Source organism: Pleurodeles waltl, chromosome 8 (genome assembly GCF_031143425.1).
Source record: "Pleurodeles waltl isolate 20211129_DDA chromosome 8, aPleWal1.hap1.20221129, whole genome shotgun sequence".
Taxonomy (NCBI): domain Eukaryota; kingdom Metazoa; phylum Chordata; class Amphibia; order Caudata; family Salamandridae; genus Pleurodeles; species Pleurodeles waltl.
Window position 1 is genome coordinate 180,040,163 of NC_090447.1, and position 21,312 is coordinate 180,061,474.

The 21,312-nt window shown below is 46.9% G+C and overlaps 1 protein-coding gene across 1 annotated transcript in view; it reads left to right on the forward strand.

Moving 5' to 3' along the window:
• Positions 1-21,312, forward strand: part of PAXBP1 (PAX3 and PAX7 binding protein 1) — a 336,981-nt gene that overhangs the window by 113,701 nt on the left and 201,968 nt on the right. The window contains exons 9-11 of the mRNA XM_069204024.1: positions 117-219; positions 353-468; positions 19,497-19,696. Of these exons, the coding sequence (XP_069060125.1) occupies positions 117-219; positions 353-468; positions 19,497-19,696 (419 nt within the window). The remainder of the gene's footprint in view (positions 1-116; positions 220-352; positions 469-19,496; positions 19,697-21,312) is intronic.

Below are 21,312 nucleotides of genomic sequence, written 5' to 3' on the forward strand. Positions count from 1 at the left end.
AATGTCACAGGATTGAGAAAAGATAAACCTTTATACGTAATCTTGATCAGAAGTATCATTTTTATGTTGCTTCTCCAGTGTGTTAATTTCTGTTTTCATTTAATATCCTCTTGCAGATAAAGCTGTGATGGCACCAAATTTAGATTCTTTTGGACGGGATCGTACACTTTTTCAAGAGCACGCCAAACAACGTAGGGTGGCCGAGAGAGAAGCTAGAAGGTACACACTATACTTTTCAACAATAAGTAAAAGTAATAATAAGAGTCTTACTTCTTTTCTCTAAAGGCACTCACTAGCTGTTGTCTTCCGAGTTGCTGCTGTTAAAATAAATTTACATTTGTCACTTATTTAGGACACGTCGCAGACAAGCCAGGGAAATCGCTGGGAAGATTGCAGATCATCTTGAAGGCTTTTCCACTGATGATGAAGAGACATCAACAGATTCTACTCACTTTAATTTGGAACACGGTTGGAAACTGTTTTTAAAATTTGTTTAGTTGTTTTATCAGTTTCTACTGCCTATGTTCGGTGCCCTAAATTTCCACCTAACTGGATTGTATCAGAAACATGTACTGAAGTAACATTAACTCACATCAATGCACATACTTTGCTCCCCTGGTCACTAATATTTACTTCTGTGCGTTTTCCATTTTTCGTATGCCATTTGAAACTGCATCCTTCCTGTCATGTTAATTAAATGGGGATTCAGTGAATTTTTTGTAGGCTCTTTTTTATTTGTTTTAATTAAGGTGCATTCTTTTTTGTCTTAAACCCCTTTGTAAGGAAATGCCTCCTTGGCATGGTTGCCCCCTGACTTTTTGCCTTTGCTGATGCTATGTTTACAATTGAAAGTGTGCTGAGGCCTGCTAACCAGGCCCCAGCACCAGTGTTCTTTCCCTAACCTGTACTTTTGTACCCACAATTGGCAGACCCTGGCATCCAGATAAGTCCCTTGTAACTGGTACTTCTAGTACCAAGGGCCCTGATGCCCAGGAAGGTCTCTAAGGGCTGCAGCATGTCTTATGCCACCCTGGAGACCTCTCACTCAGCACAGACACACTGCTTACCAGCTTGTGTGTGCTAGTGAGGACAAAACGAGTAAGTCGACATGGCACTCCCCTCAGGGTGCCATGCCAGCCTCTCACTGCCTATGCAGTATAGGTAAGACACCCCTCTAGCAGGCCTTACAGCCCTAAGGCAGGGTGCACTATACCATAGGTGAGGGTACCAGTGCATGAGCATGGTACCCCTACAGTGTCTAAACAAAACCTTAGACATTGTAAGTGCAGGGTAGCCATAAGAGTATATGGTCTGGGAGTCTGTCAAACACGAACTCCACAGCACCATAATGGCTACACTGAAAACTGGGAAGTTTGGTATCAAACTTCTCAGCACAATAAATGCACACTGATGCCAGTGTACATTTTATTGTAAAATACACCACAGAGGGCACCTTAGAGGTGCCCCCTGAAACTTAACCGACTATCTGTGTAGGCTGACTAGTTTTAGCAGCCTGCCACAAACCGAGACATGTTGCTGGCCCCATGGGGAGAGTGCCTTTGTCACTCTGAGGCCAGTAACAAAGCCTGCACTGGGTGGAGATGCTAACACCTCTCCCAGGCAGGAATTGTCACACCTGGCGGTGAGCCTCAAAGGCTCACCTCCTTTGTGCCAACCCAGCAGGACACTCCAGCTAGTGGAGTTGCCCGCCCCCTCCGGCCAGGTCCCACTTTTGGCGGCAAGGCCGGAGAAAATAATGAGAATAACAAGGAGGAGTCACTGGCCAGTCAGGACAGCCCCTAAGGTGTCCTGAGCTGAGGTGATTCTAACTTTTAGAAATCCTCCATCTTGCAGATGGAGGATTCCCCCAATAGGGTTAGGATTGTGACCCCCTCCCCTTGGGAGGAGGCACAAAGAGGGTGTACCCACCCTCAGGGCTAGTAGCCATTGGCTACTAACCCCCCAGACCTAAACACGCCCTTAAATTTAGTATTTAAGGGCTACCCTGAACCCTAGAAAATTAGATTCCTGCAACAAGAAGAAGGACTGCCCAGCTGAAAACCCCTGCAGCGGAAGACCAGAAGACGACAACTGCCTTGGCTCCAGAAACTCACCGGCCTGTCTCCTGCCTTCCAAAGATCCTGCTCCAGCGACGCCTTCCGAAGGGACCAGCGACCTCGACACCCTCTGAGGACTGCCCCTGCTTCGAAAAGACAAGAAACTCCCGAGGACAGCGGACCTGCTCCAAGAAAAGCTGCAACTTTGTTTCCAGCAGCTTTAAAGAACCCTGCAAGCTCCCCGCAAGAAGCGTGAGACTTGCAACACTGCACCCGGCGACCCCGACTCGACTGGTGGAGATCCGACGCCTCAGGAGGGACCCCAGGACTACTCTGATACTGTGAGTACCAAAACCTGTCCCCCCTGAGCCCCCACAGCGCCGCCTGCAGAGGGAATCCCGAGGCTTCCCCTGACCGCGACTCTTTGAACCTAAAGTCCCGACGCCTGGGAGAGACCCTGCACCCGCAGCCCCCAGGACCTGAAGGACCGGACTTTCACTGGAGAAGTGACCCCCAGGAGTCCCTCTCCCTTGCCCAAGTGGAGGTTTCCCCGAGGAATCCCCCCCTTGCCTGCCTGCAGCGCTGAAGAGATCCCGAGATCTCTCATAGACTAACATTGCGAACCCGACGCTTGTTCCTACACTGCACCCGGCCGCCCCCGCGCCGCTGAGGGTGAAATTTCTGTGTGGACTTGTGTCCCCCCCGGTGCCCTACAAAACCCCCCTGGTCTGCCCTCCGAAGACGCGGGTACTTACCTGCAAGCAGACCGGAACCGGGGCACCCCCTTCTCTCCATTCTAGCCTATGCGTTTTGGGCACCACTTTGAACTCTGCACCTGACCGGCCCTGCGCTGCTGGTGTGGTGACTTTGGGGTTGCTCTGAACCCCCAACGGTGGGCTACCTTGGACCAAGAACTAAGCCCTGTAAGTGTCTTACTTACCTGGTTAACCTAACCAATACTTACCTCCCCTAGGAACTGTGAAAATTGCACTAAGTGTCCACTTTTAAAACAGCTATTTGTCAATAACTTGAAAAGTATACATGCAATTTTGATGATTTGAAGTTCCTAAAGTACTTACCTGCAATACCTTTCGAATGAGATATTACATGTAGAATTTGAACCTGTGGTTCTTAAAATAAACTAAGAAAAGATATTTTTCTATACAAAAACCTATTGGCTTGATTTGTCTCTGAGTGTGTGTACCTCATTTATTGTCTATGTGTATGTACAACAAATGCTTAACACTACTCCTTGGATAAGCCTACTGCTCGACCACACTACCACAAAATAGAGCATTAGTATTATCTATTTTTACCACTATTTTACCTCTAAGGGGAACCCTTGGACTCTGTGCATGCTATTCCTTACTTTGAAATAGCACATACAGAGCCAACTTCCTACATTGGTGGATCAGCGGTGGGGTACAAGACTTTGCATTTGCTGGACTACTCAGCCAATACCTGATCACACGACAAATTCCAAAATTGTCATTAGAAATTGATTTTTGCAATTTGAAAAGTTTTCTAAATTCTTAAAAGACCTGCTAGGGCCTTGTGTTAGATACTGTTTAGCATTTCTTTTAGAGTTTAAAAGTTTGTAAAAGTTTGAATTAGATTCTAGAACCAGTTTTAGTTTCTTAAAAAGTATTCCAACTTTTAGAAGCATAATGTCTAGCACAGATGTGAATGTGGTGGAACTCGACACCACACCTTACCTCCATCTACAGATGAGAGAGCTAAGGTCACTCTGTAAACTAAAGAAAATAGCAATGGGCCCCAAACCTACCAAAGTACAGCTCCAGGAGCTTTTGGCAGAGTTTGAAAAGGCCAACCCCTCTGAGGATGGCAACTCAGAGGATGAAGATAGTGACTTGGAGGGAAATTCCCCCCCTCCAGTCCTACTTAGGGAGAGCAGGGCTTCTCAAGCCCTGACTCCACAAATAATAGTCAGGGATGCTGGTTCCCTCACAGGAGGGACCAACAACTTTGAAATCACTGAGGATAACTCCAGTGAAGAGGACATCCAGTTAGCCAGGATGGCCAAAAGATTGGCTTTGGAAAGACAGATCCTAGCCATAGAGAGGGAAAGACAAGAGATGGGCCTAGGACCCATCAATGGTGGCAGCAACATAAATAGGGTCAGAGATTCTCCTGACATGTTGAAAATCCCCAAAGGGATTGTAACTAAATATGAAGATGGTGATGACATCACCAAATGGTTCACAGCTTTTGAGAGGGCTTGTGTAACCAGAAAAGTGAACAGATCTCACTGGGGTGCTCTCCTTTGGGAAATGTTCACAGGAAAGTGTAGGGATAGACTCCTCACACTCTCTGGACAAGATGCAGAATCTTATGACCTCATGAAGGGTACCCTGATTGAGGGCTTTGGATTCTCCACTGAGGAGTACAGGATTAGGTTCAGGGGGGCTCAAAAATCCTCGAGCCAGACCTGGGTTGACTTTGTTGACTACTCAGTGAAAACACTAGATGGTTGGATTCAAGGCAGTGGTGTAAGTAATTATGATGGGCTGTACAATTTATTTGTGAAAGAACACCTGTTAAGTAATTGTTTCAATGATAAACTGCATCAGCATCTGGTAGACCTAGGACCAATTTCTCCCCAAGAATTGGGAAAGAAGGCGGACCATTGGGTCAAGACAAGGGTGTCCAAGACTTCAACAGGGGGTGACCAAAAGAAAGGGGTCACAAAGACTCCCCAGCAGAAGGGTGATGAGACAACCAAAACTAAAAATAGTAAAGAGTCTTCTACAGGCCCCCAAAAACCTGCACAGGAGGGTGGGCCCAGAGCCTCTTCACAAAACAATGGGTACAAGGGTAAAAACTTTGATCCCAAAAAGGCCTGGTGTCATAGCTGTAAACAGCATGGACACCAAACTGGAGACAAGGCCTGTCCCAAGAAAGGTTCCACTCCAAACTCCCATCCAGGTAACACTGGTATGGCTAGTCTCCAAGTGGGATCAACAGTGTGCCCAGAGCAAATCAGGGTCCACACTGAAGCTACTCTAGTTTCTGAGGGTGGGGTGGATTTAGCCACACTAGCTGTCTGGCCGCCTAACATGCAAAAATACAGACAGCAACTCTTAGTTAATGGGACTAGAATAGAGGGCCTGAGGGATACAGGTGCCAGTGTCACCATGGTGACAGAAAAACTGGTTTCCCCTGGCCAATACCTGACTGGAAAAACTTACACAGTCACCAACGCTGACAATCAGAGAAAAGTACATCCCATGGCAATGGTTACTTTAGAATGGGGAGGGGTCAATGGCCTGAAACAGGTGGTGGTCTCCTCAAATATCCCGGTGGACTGTCTGCTTGGAAATGACCTGGAGTCCTCAGCATGGGCTGAGGTAGAGCTAAAAACCCATGCAGCAATGCTGGGTATCCCTGAACTGGTGTGTGTGAAAACGAGAGCACAATGCAAGGCACAGGGTGAAAAAGTAGAGCTGGAGTTTGGAAAAATGGCCCAGCCTACCAAGAGAACAGGAAAGTCAGTTGGGAAACCAACTGCAACACAGCAAAAGAAAGGGAACCTCTCTTCTCAGGAAGAAGTTCTGCCCTCTGAGGGAACTGAGCCTTTGGAACTTGAACCTTATCAGGTTGAGCTCTTAGGCCCAGGGGGACCCTCAAGGGAAGAGCTGTGTAAGGGACAAGAAACCTGTCCCTCTCTTGAAGGCCTTAGGCAGCAAGCTGCTGAAGAGTCCAAAGGCAAGAAAAATGGAACACATAGGGTCTATTGGGAAGATGGGCTCCTGTACACTGAGGCCAGAGACCCCAAACCTGGTGCCACTAGGAGAGTGGTAGTGCCTCAGCTGTTCAGAGAGTTCATCCTAACATTGGCCCATGACATTCCCCTTGCTGGACATTTGGGACAAACCAAGACGTGGGAGAGGTTAGTCAACCACTTCTACTGGCCCAATATGTCCAACATGGTTAAGGAGTTTTGCCTCTCCTGCCCCACCTGTCAAGCCAGTGGTAAGACAGGTGGGCACCCAAAGGCCCCCCTCATTCCACTTCCAGTGGTGGGGGTGCCCTTTGAAAGAGTGGGTGTGGACATAGTTGGTCCACTGGAACCTCCCACAGCCTCAGGAAATATGTATATCCTGGTAGTAGTGGATCATGCTACCAGGTATCCTGAAGCTATTCCCCTTAGGTCGACTACTGCCCCTGCAGTAGCCAAGGCCCTCATTGGTATCTTTACCAGAGTGGGTTTCCCTAAGGAGGTGGTGTCTGACAGAGGTACCAACTTCATGTCAGCATACCTAAAGCACATGTGGAATGAGTGTGGAGTGACTTATAAATTCACTACACCTTACCATCCACAAACTAATGGCTTAGTTGAGAGATTCAACAAGACATTAAAAGGCATGATCATGGGGCTCCCAGAAAAACTCAAAAGGAGATGGGATGTCCTCCTGCCATGTCTGCTTTTCGCTTACAGGGAGGTACCACAGAAGGGAGTAGGGTTCTCACCCTTTGAACTTCTGTTTGGTCATCCTGTAAGGGGACCACTTGCCCTTGTTAAAGAAGGCTGGGAGAGACCTCTCCATGAGCCTAAACAGGACATAGTGGACTATGTACTTGGCCTTCGCTCTAGAATGGCAGAGTACATGGAAAAGGCAACCAAAAACCTTGAGGCCAGCCAACAGCTCCAGAAGTTTTGGTATGACCAAAAGGCTGCACTGGTTGAGTTCCAACCAGGGCAGAAAGTCTGGGTTCTGGAGCCTGTGGCTCCCAGGGCACTCCAGGACAAATGGAGTGGCCCTTACCCAGTACTAGAGAGGAAGAGTCAGGTCACCTACTTGGTGGACCTGGGCACAAGCAGGAGCCCCAAAAGGGTGATCCATGTAAACCGCCTTAAGCTCTTCCACGACAGGGCTGATGTCAATCTGTTGATGGTAACAGATGAGGATCAGGAGGCAGAGAGTGAACCTCTCCCTGATCTTCTGTCATCAGACCCAAAAGATGGTACAGTAGATGGAGTGATCTACTCAGACACCCTCTCTGGCCAACAGCAAGCTGATTGTAGGAGAGTCCTACAACAGTTTCCTGAACTCTTCTCCTTAACCCCTGGTCAGACACACCTGTGTACCCATGATGTGGACACAGGAGACAGCATGCCTGTCAAGAACAAAATCTTTAGACAGTCTGACCATGTTAAGGAAAGCATCAAGGTGGAAGTCCACAAGATGCTGGAATTGGGAGTCATTGAGCGCTCTGACAGCCCCTGGGCTAGCCCAGTGGTCTTAGTCCCCAAACCTCACACCACAGATGGAAAGAAAGAGATGAGGTTTTGTGTGGACTACAGAGGGCTCAATTCTGTCACCAAGACAGATGCTCATCCAATTCCAAGAGCTGATGAGCTCATTGATAAATTAGGTGCTGCCAAATTCCTAAGTACCTTTGACTTGACAGCAGGGTACTGGCAAATAAAAATGGCACCTGGAGCAAAAGAAAAGACAGCATTCTCCACACCTGATGGGCATTATCAGTTTACTGTTATGCCCTTTGGTTTAAAGAATGCCCCTGCCACCTTCCAAAGGTTGGTGAATCAAGTCCTTGCTGGCTTGGAGTCCTTTAGCACAGCTTATCTTGATGATATTGCTGTCTTTAGCTCCACCTGGCAGGATCACCTGGTCCACCTGAGGAAGGTTTTGAAGGCTCTGCAATCTGCAGGCCTCTCTATCAAGGCATCCAAATGCCAGATAGGGCAGGGAACTGTGGTTTACTTGGGACACCTTGTAGGTGGAGGCCAAGTTCAGCCACTCCAACCCAAGATCCAGACTATTCTGGACTGGGTAGCTCCAAAAACCCAGACTCAAGTCAGGGCATTCCTTGGCTTGACTGGGTACTACCGGAGGTTTGTGAAGGGATATGGATCCATTGTGACAGCCCTCACTGAGCTCACCTCCAAGAAAATGCCCAAGAAAGTGAACTGGACTGTGGACTGCCAACAGGCCTTTGACACCCTGAAACAGGCAATGTGCTCAGCACCAGTTCTCAAAGCTCCAGATTATTCTAAGCAGTTCATTGTGCAGACTGATGCCTCTGAACATGGGATAGGGGCAGTTTTGTCCCAAACAAATGATGATGGCCTTGACCAGCCTGTTGCTTTCATTAGCAGGAGGTTACTCCCCAGGGAGCAGCGTTGGAGTGCCATTGAGAGGGAGGCCTTTGCTGTGGTCTGGTCCCTGAAGAAGCTGAGACCATACCTCTTTGGGACTCACTTCCTAGTTCAAACTGACCACAGACCTCTCAAATGGCTGATGCAAATGAAAGGTGAAAATCCTAAACTGTTGAGGTGGTCCATCTCCCTACAGGGAATGGACTTTATAGTGGAACACAGACCTGGGACTGCCCATGCCAATGCAGATGGCCTTTCCAGGTTCTTCCACTTAGAAAATGAAGACTCTCTTGGGAAAGGTTAGTCTCATCCTCTTTCGTTTGGGGGGGGGTTGTGTAAGGAAATGCCTCCTTGGCATGGTTGCCCCCTGACTTTTTGCCTTTGCTGATGCTATGTTTACAATTGAAAGTGTGCTGAGGCCTGCTAACCAGGCCCCAGCACCAGTGTTCTTTCCCTAACCTGTACTTTTGTACCCACAATTGGCAGACCCTGGCATCCAGATAAGTCCCTTGTAACTGGTACTTCTAGTACCAAGGGCCCTGATGCCCAGGAAGGTCTCTAAGGGCTGCAGCATGTCTTATGCCACCCTGGAGACCTCTCACTCAGCACAGACACACTGCTTACCAGCTTGTGTGTGCTAGTGAGGACAAAACGAGTAAGTCGACATGGCACTCCCCTCAGGGTGCCATGCCAGCCTCTCACTGCCTATGCAGTATAGGTAAGACACCCCTCTAGCAGGCCTTACAGCCCTAAGGCAGGGTGCACTATACCATAGGTGAGGGTACCAGTGCATGAGCATGGTACCCCTACAGTGTCTAAACAAAACCTTAGACATTGTAAGTGCAGGGTAGCCATAAGAGTATATGGTCTGGGAGTCTGTCAAACACGAACTCCACAGCACCATAATGGCTACACTGAAAACTGGGAAGTTTGGTATCAAACTTCTCAGCACAATAAATGCACACTGATGCCAGTGTACATTTTATTGTAAAATACACCACAGAGGGCACCTTAGAGGTGCCCCCTGAAACTTAACCGACTATCTGTGTAGGCTGACTAGTTTTAGCAGCCTGCCACAAACCGAGACATGTTGCTGGCCCCATGGGGAGAGTGCCTTTGTCACTCTGAGGCCAGTAACAAAGCCTGCACTGGGTGGAGATGCTAACACCTCTCCCAGGCAGGAATTGTCACACCTGGCGGTGAGCCTCAAAGGCTCACCTCCTTTGTGCCAACCCAGCAGGACACTCCAGCTAGTGGAGTTGCCCGCCCCCTCCGGCCAGGCCCCACTTTTGGCGGCAAGGCCGGAGAAAATAATGAGAATAACAAGGAGGAGTCACTGGCCAGTCAGGACAGCCCCTAAGGTGTCCTGAGCTGAGGTGATTCTAACTTTTAGAAATCCTCCATCTTGCAGATGGAGGATTCCCCCAATAGGGTTAGGATTGTGACCCCCTCCCCTTGGGAGGAGGCACAAAGAGGGTGTACCCACCCTCAGGGCTAGTAGCCATTGGCTACTAACCCCCCAGACCTAAACACGCCCTTAAATTTAGTATTTAAGGGCTACCCTGAACCCTAGAAAATTAGATTCCTGCAACAAGAAGAAGGACTGCCCAGCTGAAAACCCCTGCAGCGGAAGACCAGAAGACGACAACTGCCTTGGCTCCAGAAACTCACCGGCCTGTCTCCTGCCTTCCAAAGATCCTGCTCCAGCGACGCCTTCCGAAGGGACCAGCGACCTCGACACCCTCTGAGGACTGCCCCTGCTTCGAAAAGACAAGAAACTCCCGAGGACAGCGGACCTGCTCCAAGAAAAGCTGCAACTTTGTTTCCAGCAGCTTTAAAGAACCCTGCAAGCTCCCCGCAAGAAGCGTGAGACTTGCAACACTGCACCCGGCGACCCCGACTCGACTGGTGGAGATCCGACGCCTCAGGAGGGACCCCAGGACTACTCTGATACTGTGAGTACCAAAACCTGTCCCCCCTGAGCCCCCACAGCGCCGCCTGCAGAGGGAATCCCGAGGCTTCCCCTGACCGCGACTCTTTGAACCTAAAGTCCCGACGCCTGGGAGAGACCCTGCACCCGCAGCCCCCAGGACCTGAAGGACCGGACTTTCACTGGAGAAGTGACCCCCAGGAGTCCCTCTCCCTTGCCCAAGTGGAGGTTTCCCCGAGGAATCCCCCCCTTGCCTGCCTGCAGCGCTGAAGAGATCCCGAGATCTCTCATAGACTAACATTGCGAACCCGACGCTTGTTCCTACACTGCACCCGGCCGCCCCCGCGCCGCTGAGGGTGAAATTTCTGTGTGGACTTGTCCCCCCCCCGGTGCCCTACAAAACCCCCCTGGTCTGCCCTCCGAAGACGCGGGTACTTACCTGCAAGCAGACCGGAACCGGGGCACCCCCTTCTCTCCATTCTAGCCTATGCGTTTTGGGCACCACTTTGAACTCTGCACCTGACCGGCCCTGCGCTGCTGGTGTGGTGACTTTGGGGTTGCTCTGAACCCCCAACGGTGGGCTACCTTGGACCAAGAACTAAGCCCTGTAAGTGTCTTACTTACCTGGTTAACCTAACCAATACTTACCTCCCCTAGGAACTGTGAAAATTGCACTAAGTGTCCACTTTTAAAACAGCTATTTGTCAATAACTTGAAAAGTATACATGCAATTTTGATGATTTGAAGTTCCTAAAGTACTTACCTGCAATACCTTTCGAATGAGATATTACATGTAGAATTTGAACCTGTGGTTCTTAAAATAAACTAAGAAAAGATATTTTTCTATACAAAAACCTATTGGCTGGATTTGTCTCTGAGTGTGTGTACCTCATTTATTGTCTATGTGTATGTACAACAAATGCTTAACACTACTCCTTGGATAAGCCTACTGCTCGACCACACTACCACAAAATAGAGCATTAGTATTATCTATTTTTACCACTATTTTACCTCTAAGGGGAACCCTTGGACTCTGTGCATGCTATTCCTTACTTTGAAATAGCACATACAGAGCCAACTTCCTACACCCTTTGTACTATAAACCTTCAGTGTGTGCGTGCTAAGTAGGTGCTGGTTGAAGCAACAAGCCTCTTATTCTAGGAATTGCACCTGTATTACACTTTCCAGTTGGCAAGTGACTCTTTTCCCCTAGAGCTAGCAACCTTTTTTTCTTTGCGATGGACTTCTTTCAGAAATTGGACTATTACGTGGAGACTCCCTTAGTGTCATAAAAAGCTTAGTGAAAACTGATAAGAACAGCAGTCTCCAAATAAGCAAAGGCCATAGAAGTAAGATGGGCTCAGGCACTTTTCACAAGTGAGTGGAAAAATATCCTTTTTTCTTAAGCACTCAAAAATAGCCTCTCCTTTCCCTGAGTCCAATGATTTAGCTATAGTAAAGCAAACTGCAGCATAAAGAGATCTATACTTCAGTGTTATTGCTAACCTGTAACCTCTGATATTGGTTCATCTCCAAAGCTTGCCAGGCTACTATAATAATATATCTTCTGTTACCAAAATGGGAATCCTTTACAGTTGTTAAAAAATACTTTGTTTGCACTCAGTCTCATAGAGCACCCACATAGGTACCTGCTACTCCCTCAGACTTTGTTTCTTATGTGCACCCAGTTTATTGGAGATCATCCTTTGCAATTTCTGCTGCTTGTGATACATCCACTGCATATGAACAAATGAACTGTACACAGATTAGCAAACTGTGAAACTGTAAGGGCACATCTTATCTCATTCTACCAGGCTGTTTGGCTTCCTTGCTCCAAGCTACCTAGAATGTAAAGTCGCCAAGACACCCGCAAGCTAGAGGTTTTAGAAGCCAGGCTAAAGTGCTGACATTGTCCCATATATTGAACATAGACGCAGGGGAGGAAGAGCCTCATTCTTTAGATTGCCCCCTGCTTTGGCAAGCTCTATTGTGTGACTTTTGATAGCCCTGATTTCTTAAAAAAAAAAAAAAAAATCCTTGTATCACAGTGTTCGATGGCATCTGTCGCTGTAGATACACATGTTGTGCATAGCCCGCCATCTGGTGTTGGGTCGGAGTGTTACAAGTTGTTTTTCTTCGAAGAAGTCTTTCGAGTCACGGGACCGAGGGACTCCTCTTTGTCTCCATTGCGCATGGGCGTCGACTCCATCTTCGATTGTTTTCTTTCCGCCATCGGGTTCGGACGTGTTCCTTTCGCTCCGGGTTTCGGAACGGAAAGTTAGCTAAATATCGGAAAATTACATCGGTATTGTTGCGTTCGGGATCGGCTTAGTTAGAATCAACATCGAATCGAAGAGTGAAGAGCTCCGGTACCCTTCGGGGTAGTTTTCGATCCCCGTCGGGGCCTGGTCGGCCCGACCGCGTGTGAAACAACGCTGATGGAACGGACCCCGTTCCGTTTCTGTCCTAAATGCCACAACAAATACCCGTATACAGACCAACATTTGGTCTGTAACCTGTGCCTGTCGCCTGAGCACAGTGAAGAGACTTGCGAGGCCTGTCGTGCGTTCCGGTCCCGAAAAACACTCCGTGACCGTCGAGCCAGAAGACTGCAGATGGCGTCCACGCCGACAGCTCACCGAGAGTTCGAGGAACAAGAGGAAGAAGGAACCTTCTCGATCCATGACTCTGACTCCGAGGAATTCGACGAACAAAAAACTGTGAGTAAGACGTCGAAGCCAGCACACAAGAAAAGTGACAAGGCCCAGGGGACGCCACTGCCACCAGGCCATGGCTCGACCCATAAATTCGGTGACCGACCATCGGCACCGAAAAAGGCCGAAATGGTGCCGAGATCGTCCGACTCCGGTCGAGACACCGGCACGCAGCCTTCTCGGGACCGAGAAAGTGCTGCTGAAAAACGTCGACGCCGAGATAGCGGAGCCGAAACTGCTTGACGCAGAGACAGCGGCACAGAGGAAGATCGACGCCGAGAGGGTTCGACTCCAAAAAAGAAGGTCACCTCGGAGCCGAAAAAGAGTACAGACAGGGTTTCGGTGCCAAAACGACCCGCAACCGACCCAACTACCGGTTCCTATTCAGAGGAGCAATCACTGTCCTCTCAGCTGCGAAAGCATAGATTTGAGGAAGAGTTGCAATCCACCGAAGTGGACCACACTCAGAAATGTATCTTTATACAGGAAGGAACAGGGAAAATAAGCACCCTTCCCCCTATTAGGAGAAAAAGGAGATTGGAGTTTCAGTCAGACCAAGCACCACAAACGAAAATGGTGAAAAAGGTAACTCCGCCACCCTCTCCTCCACCTGTAACTAACGTTTCACCGGCACAAACTCCATCACATTCCCCGGCTCACACCACCATGAGCCAAGGTGACCAGGACCAAGACGCTTGGGACTTATACGACGCCCCAGTGTCGGACAACAGTCCAGAGGCGTATCCTACAAAGCCCTCACCACCGGAAGATAGCACAGCATACTCACAAGTGGTGGCTAGAGCAGCAGAGTTCCACAACGTGTCCCTACACTCGGAACCAGTCGAGGATGATTTCTTATTCAACACCCTCTCCTCCACCCATAGCTCCTACCAAAGCCTGCCTATGCTCCCAGGAATGCTTCGGCACGCAAAGGAAATCTTCAAGGAGCCGGTCAAGAGTAGAGCAATAACACCAAGAGTGGATAAGAAATATAAAGCACCTCCCACAGACCCTGTTTTCATCACCTCACAGCTGCCACCAGATTCCGTCGTAGTAGGAGCAGCTCGCAAGAGAGCCAACTCCCACACATCTGGGGATGCACCACCCCCAGATAAAGAGAGCCGCAAGTTCGATGCAGCCGGAAAGAGAGTCGCAGTACAAGCTGCAAACCAGTGGCGCATCGCTAACTCTCAAGCACTACTTGCGCGCTATGACAGAGCCCATTGGGACGAGATGCAACACCTCATTGAGCATCTACCCAAAGAGCTACAAAAAAGGGCGTAACAAGTGGTTGAGGAAGGACAGAACATATCTAATAATCAGATACGCTCCTCTGTGGATGCAGCGGACACAGCTGCAAGAACAATTAACACATCTGTGACTATAAGAAGGCACTCATGGCTACGAACGTCTGGTTTTAAACCAGAGATACAGCAGGTAGTGCTCAATATGCCATTCAATGAGAAACAACTGTTCGGACCAGAAGTGGACACGGCAATTGAGAAACTCAAAAAGGACACTGACACTGCTAAAGCCATGGGTGCACTCTACTCCCCGCAGAGCACAGGCACTTACAGCACCTTCCGCAAAACAACCTTTAGAGGAGGGTTTTGGGGTCAGGCCACACCAAGCCAGCACCTCATAGGCAACACCGTCCAGCTACCAGGGACAATACCAAAGGGGAGGCTTTCGGGGCCAATACAGAGGACAATTCCCTAGGAATAGGGGAAAATTTCAAAGCCCCAAAACCCCTACAACCAAACAGTGACTCACATGTCACTCATCCCCTCCACACAACACCAGTGGGGGGAAGAATAGGTCAGTATTACCAAGCATGGGAGGAAATAACTACAGACGCTTGGGTCTTAGCAATAATACAACATGGTTATTGCATAGAATTTCTACAAATCCCTCCAAACATACCACCAAAAGCACAGAATTGATCAAAACAACATTCAGACCTTCTGGAAATAGAAGTTCAAGCATTATTGCAATAGAACGCAATAGAACTAGTACCAAAAACACAAATAAACACAGGAGTTTATTCACTGTACTTCCTAATACCAAAAAAGGACAAAACACTGAGACCAATCCTAGACCTCAGAACACTAAACACCTACATCAAATCAGAACACTTTCACATGCTCACGCTACAAGAAGTGTTACCATTGCTAAAGCAACAGGACTACATGACCACCTTAGATCTCAAAGACGCGTATTTCCACATACCAATACATCCGTCGCACAGGAAATACCTAAGGTTCGTATTCAAAGGAATACATTACCAATTCAAAGTATTGCCTTTCGGTTTAACAACTGCACCAAGAGTCTTCACAAAGTGCCTAGCAGTAGTGGCTGCACACATCAGAAGGCAGCAAATACACGTATTCCCGTATCTAGACGACTGGCTAATCAAGACCGACTCACTGACAAGGTGCTCACACCACACAGATCAGGTCATACAAACCCTCTACAAACTAGGTTTCACCATCAACTATGCAAAATCACACATTCTGCTGTGCAAGGTACAACAATACCTAGGAGCCACAATAGATACAACAAAGGGAATAGCCACTCCAAGTCCACAAAGGGTTCAAAATTTCCAAAAGATTATACAACGCATGTATCCAACACAAAAAATACAGGCGAAGATGATATTACAACTACTAGGCATGATGTCCTCATGCATAGCCATTGTCCCACACGCACGGTTGCACATGCGGCCCTTACAACAGTGCCTAGCATCACAATGGTCTCAAGCACAGGGTCAGCTTCTAGATCTGGTGTTGATAGACCGCCTAACATACCTCTCGCTTCTATGGTGGAACAACATAAATTTAAACAAAGGGCGGCCTTTCCAAGACCCAGTGCCACAATACGTGATAACAACAGATGCTTCCATGACAGGGTGGGGAGCACACCTCAATCAACACAGCATCCAAGGACAATGGGACGTACATCAAACAAAGCTGCATATAAATCACCTCGAATTGTTAGCAGTATTCCTAGCGTTGAAAGCATTTCAACCCATCATAACCCACAAATACATTCTTGTCAAAACAGACAACATGACAACAATGTATTATCTGAACAAACAGGGGGGAACACACTCGACACAGCTGTGCCTCCTGGCACAAAAGATATGGCAATGGGCAATTCACAACCACATTCGCCTAATAGCACAATTTATTCCAGGGATCCAAAATCAACTAGCAGACAATCTCTCTCGAGATCACCAACAGGTCCACGAATGGGAGATTCACCCCCAAATTCTAAACACTTACTTCAAAATTTGGGGGATACCTCAAATAGACCTATTTGCAACAAAGGAGAACGCAAAATGCCAAAACTTCGCATCCAGGTACCCACACAGGCAGTCTCAAGGCAATGCTCTATGGATGAACTGGTCAGGGATATTTGCGTACGCTTTTCCTCCTCTCCCTCTCCCTCCATATCTAGTAAAAAAATTGAGTCAAAACAAACTCAAACTCATACTGATAGCACCAACGTGGGCAAGGCAACCATGGTACACAACACTGCTAGACCTATCAGTAGTACCCCACGTCAAGTTGCCCAACAGGCCAGATCTGTTAACGCAACACAAACAACAGATCAGGCATCCAAACCCAGCATCGCTAAATCTAGCAATCTAGCTCCTGAAATCCTAGAATTCGAACACTTAAACCTCACACAAGAATGTATGGAAGTCATAAAGCAAGCCAGAAGACCATCCACTAGACACTGCTATGCAAGCAAATGGAAAAGATTTGTTTGCTACTGCCATCATAATCAAATTCAACCGTTGCACGCATCTCCAAAAGATGTGGTGGGTTACTTACTACACTTACAAAAATCGAACCTGGCCTTCTCTTCCATTAAAATACACCTAGCAGCGATATCTGCATTACCCATTCAACTTCACTATTTAGGATACCTGTCATTAAAGCGTTTATGGAAGGCCTCAAAAGAATTATACCACCAAGGACACCACCCGTTCCTTCATGGAACCTCAACATCGTCTTAACAAGACTCATGGGTCCACCCTTTGAACCTATGCACTCTTGCGAAATACAATTCCTAACATGGAAAGTTGCATTTCTCATCGCCATCACATCTCTAAGAAGAGTAAGTGAAATTCAGGCGTTTACAATACAAGAACCTTTTATCCAACTACACAAAGATAAAGTAGTCCTAAGGACCAATCCTAAGTTTTTGCCAAAGGTTATTTCACCGTTCCACCTAAATCAAACGGTAGAGCTACCAGTGTTCTTCCCACAGCCAGATTCCATATCTGAAAGGGCACTACATACATTAGACGTCAAAAGAGCACTAATGTACTACATCAACAGAACTAAAAACATCAGGAAAACTAAACAACTGTTTATTGCATTTCAAAAACCTCACGCAGGAAACCCAATATTGAAACAGGGTATAGCCAGATGGATAGTTAAGTGCATCCAAATCTGCTACCTTAAAGCAAAAAGACAACTGCCCATTACACCAAGGGCACACTCAACCAGAAAGAAAGGCGCTACCATGGCCTTCCTAGGGAATATTCCAATGCACGAAATATGTAAGGCAGCCACATGGTCTACGCCTCACACATTTACCAAGCACTACTGTGTAGACGTGCTATCAGCACAACAAGCCACAGTAGGTCAAGCCGTACTAAGAACCTTCCACTCCTACAGGCTGAGCCACCGCTTTTGGGGAGATAACTGCTTACTAGTCTATGCACAACATGTGTATCTACAGCGACAGATGCCATCGAACTGAAAATGTCACTTACCCAGTGTACATCTGTTCGTGGCATCAGTCGCTGAAGATTCACTTGTGCCCACCCACCTCCCCGGGAGCCTGTAGCCGTTTGGAAGTTAGCTTCAACTTTGTACATTTGTAAATATATTAAATCTTAGATAAGTACATACTTATTCACTCCATTGCATGGGCACTATTACTAACAAACAACTCCTACCTCACCCTCTGCGGGGAAAACAATCGAAGATGGAGTCGACGCCCATGCGCAATGGAGACAAAGAGGAGGAGTCCCTCAGTCCCGTGACTCGAAAGACTTCTTCGAAGAAAAACAACTTGTAACACTCCGACCCAACACCAGATGGCGGGCTATGCACAACATGTGAATCTTCAGCGACTGATGCCACGAACAGATGTACACTGGGTAAGTGACATTTTCATACTGTAGGTTACCAACTCCAGGTGATAGTTTGCTATGGGTGCAATAAAAGTATCTTGGTTCATTTCCTAACCAGCTGCCCTTTTCTCTGAATTGTCCCCATTGCTTTCAGTGATGTTGCAGTGGTAAATTATACCAAAGATTCCGCATTTACAAATGTAGTGACATCTTGGCAAAACCAGTAGACCTTTGTTATTGATACTTTACACCCCGTGATATTGTGATACTGGATCTAGTGTAGGTGGAGGATATTGTCATTTTAGGGTTCAGGACCCACTATGGGTTTAAAGTGTGAAGGTATCACCAAAGGTATTTCTATTTACCTGTTTGTACACATTTGTAATTTCACGCACAGTATTTATTTGTTTCTGTAATGAAAGTACTTCTCCTGTTTAAAAAAAAAAAAAAAAAAGCACTGACAGTACAATAATTTTGAGTAGTATTGTTGCTGCATATCTGCGAGCTCGGATTACTGGCTGATGCCATGTGCCCTGAGTAGGAATTTGGCTGCACTGATTCACAACACATTGCTGCAATGGGGTACTTGGTTCCCTGTAAGGAGACAGTTGTGGACTTATTACTACTGAAGGACAAAAAAAACAGTGTCATACAATGCCAACTATGAATATTTTACTAATAAATACTACCTTTTCAATCCTCACAAAAGTTACTTGAAGTGCTTGATCTTATCAATAAACGTGCTATGCCTGCCACATTAACCTGAAGATCAATATCTATATTGTCTTCTGTGGTCCTTTTAGGCACAAGCTCCATAGGCGTTTTGTTCAAGAAGTAAGCAGTTTTATTTCAAGCGAACAAGACATTGTCAGTTCCTATGGGGGCTCTTACAGGAGAATTTGCCTTGTAAGCATGCTTACAAGGCATCTCCTGACCTTTGATTATTTTCTTGCTTTTTCATTTAAGTGAAGCACACTTCGCAATAGATGCATACCCACTCTGTTTCTCCCAAGGCAGCCTTAGTTGCTTTGCATACCTCTGTTCATATAAGCTGCCATCTTTGGACTTCTGATAGCAAATTGAAGAGGCTGGCAGAAAGTAAGACTTTTATGGAAGGCACCTAAGACAAACTGAAGTGCCCCTCATGCTGATTTGACCTCGCTGGTAGTCTTGGTGTTCTTCAGTACCACAAATATTTCTTAATTTACTTTTATTGCTTAGAACACCTTATAACTGTATGTAAATGCAAGCACAAAACAGTACCTAAAAGCCATGAAGAGCAAAGTTACACCCCCTTGCAGTTTGTAGTGCCTTTTATATGACCAGTAAATTCATACAAAATGTAGAGATCACTGTGGTCCCATATTATGATAAAGGTGAAATGTAATTCGGTACACAATACATGGCACCGTTGTGGGCACATCATTTGCTTACATTCATATGTCGGTGTTTGTTCTGTTTTCTAATTTTATTCATGCACATATTTTCTGGTTTGTTTTAGAGCGTATCTTAAAGGAGTCGAGTAAAGTATTTGAAGATGTCTTGGACAATTTCTACTCCATCGACTACATCAAGTCTCAGTTTGAAACATGGCGCTCCCTTTACTATGTGTCCTACAAAGAAGCCTATATAGGTCTTTGTTTACCTAAGCTTTTAAATCCCTTAATAAGACTGCAGCTTCTAACATGGATGCCATTGGAGGTGAGAAACTGATGTTATCCTGTGACAGCCATTTTACCCTTGTCTGATCTAGATTATTCATGTGAGCCTAGCTGAATCCTTTAGCTTGTACTAATAACTGAAACTTAAAAAGAACAAGCTTTTTTTTAACAGAAACCAGTTTAGAATTGAGTACAACCATGCAAAGACACCAGCCCCCACACTCCACTGTTTCGGTTTAGTACCTCACTTATATTTGTTGATGGACCACAGTTAATCCACCACACTAAGACAATGAAGAACACCTTTGAGAACCTGCTTCTTCAGAGACTGCTGCATGGTTTTTTTTTAAATAAAAAATATCACCGCTCATCCTAGTTCATGAATTGTTTGAGCTTGAGGTGGAAGGTAAGCCAGGGAGAATGGGCCGCCCCTGTTTAAAAAAAAAAAAAAAAAAACTCCCACTGCTAAGATATACAATAAAAATATGAGACCCAAGAATGTTGAAAGCAGATCTAAGAATGATATATTACTGTTAAAAACAACCAAGCCAATAATACAGATTTTTTTTTTTTATATTGTGGACCCTGACAAAACTGCTATAATAACTTTAGTCCTCATACTTGGAGCTGGTGCTTAATAGTAGCATTAGGTGTAGGTTGACTGTAAGGAAATGCCTCCTTGGCATGGTTGCCCCCTGACTTTTTGCCTTTGCTGATGCTATGTTTACAATTGAAAGTGTGCTGAGGCCTGCTAACCAGGCCCCAGCACCAGTGTTCTTTCCCTAACCTGTACTTTTGTATCCACAATTGGCAGACCCTGGCATCCAGATAAGTCCCTTGTAACTGGTACTTCTAGTACCAAGGGCCCTGATGCCAAGGAAGGTCTCTAAGGGCTGCAGCATGTCTTATGCCACCCTGGAGACCTCTCACTCAGCACAGACACACTGCTTGCCAGCTTGTGTGTGCTAGTGAGAACAAAACGAGTAAGTCGACATGGCACTCCCCTCAGGGTGCCATGCCAGCCTCTCACTGCCTATGCAAGTATAGGTCAGTCACCCCTCTAGCAGGCCTTACAGCCCTAAGGCAGGGTGCACTATACCATAGGTGAGGGTACCAGTGCATGAGCATGGTACCCCTACAGTGTCTAAACAAAACCTTAGACATTGTAAGTGCAGGGTAGCCATAAGAGTATATGGTCTGGGAGTTTGTCAAACACGAACTCCACAGCACCATAATGGCTACACTGAAAACTGGGAAGTTTGGTATCAAACTTCTCAGCACAATAAATGCACACTGATGCCAGTGTACATTTTATTGCAAAATACACCCCAGAGGGCACCTTAGAGGTGCCCCCTGAAACTTAACCGACTGTCTGTGTAGGCTGACTAGTTCCAGCAGCCTGCCACACTAGAGACATGTTGCTGGCCCCATGGGGAGAGTGCCTTTGTCACTCTGAGGCCAGTAACAAAGCCTGCACTGGGTGGAGATGCTAACACCTCCCCCAGGCAGGAGCTGTAACACCTGGCGGTGAGCCTCAAAGGCTCACCCCTTTGTCACAGCCCAGCAGGGCACTCCAGCTTAGTGGAGTTGCCCGCACCCTCCGGCCACGGCCCCCACTTTTGGCGGCAAGGCTGGAGGGAACAAAGAAAGCAACAA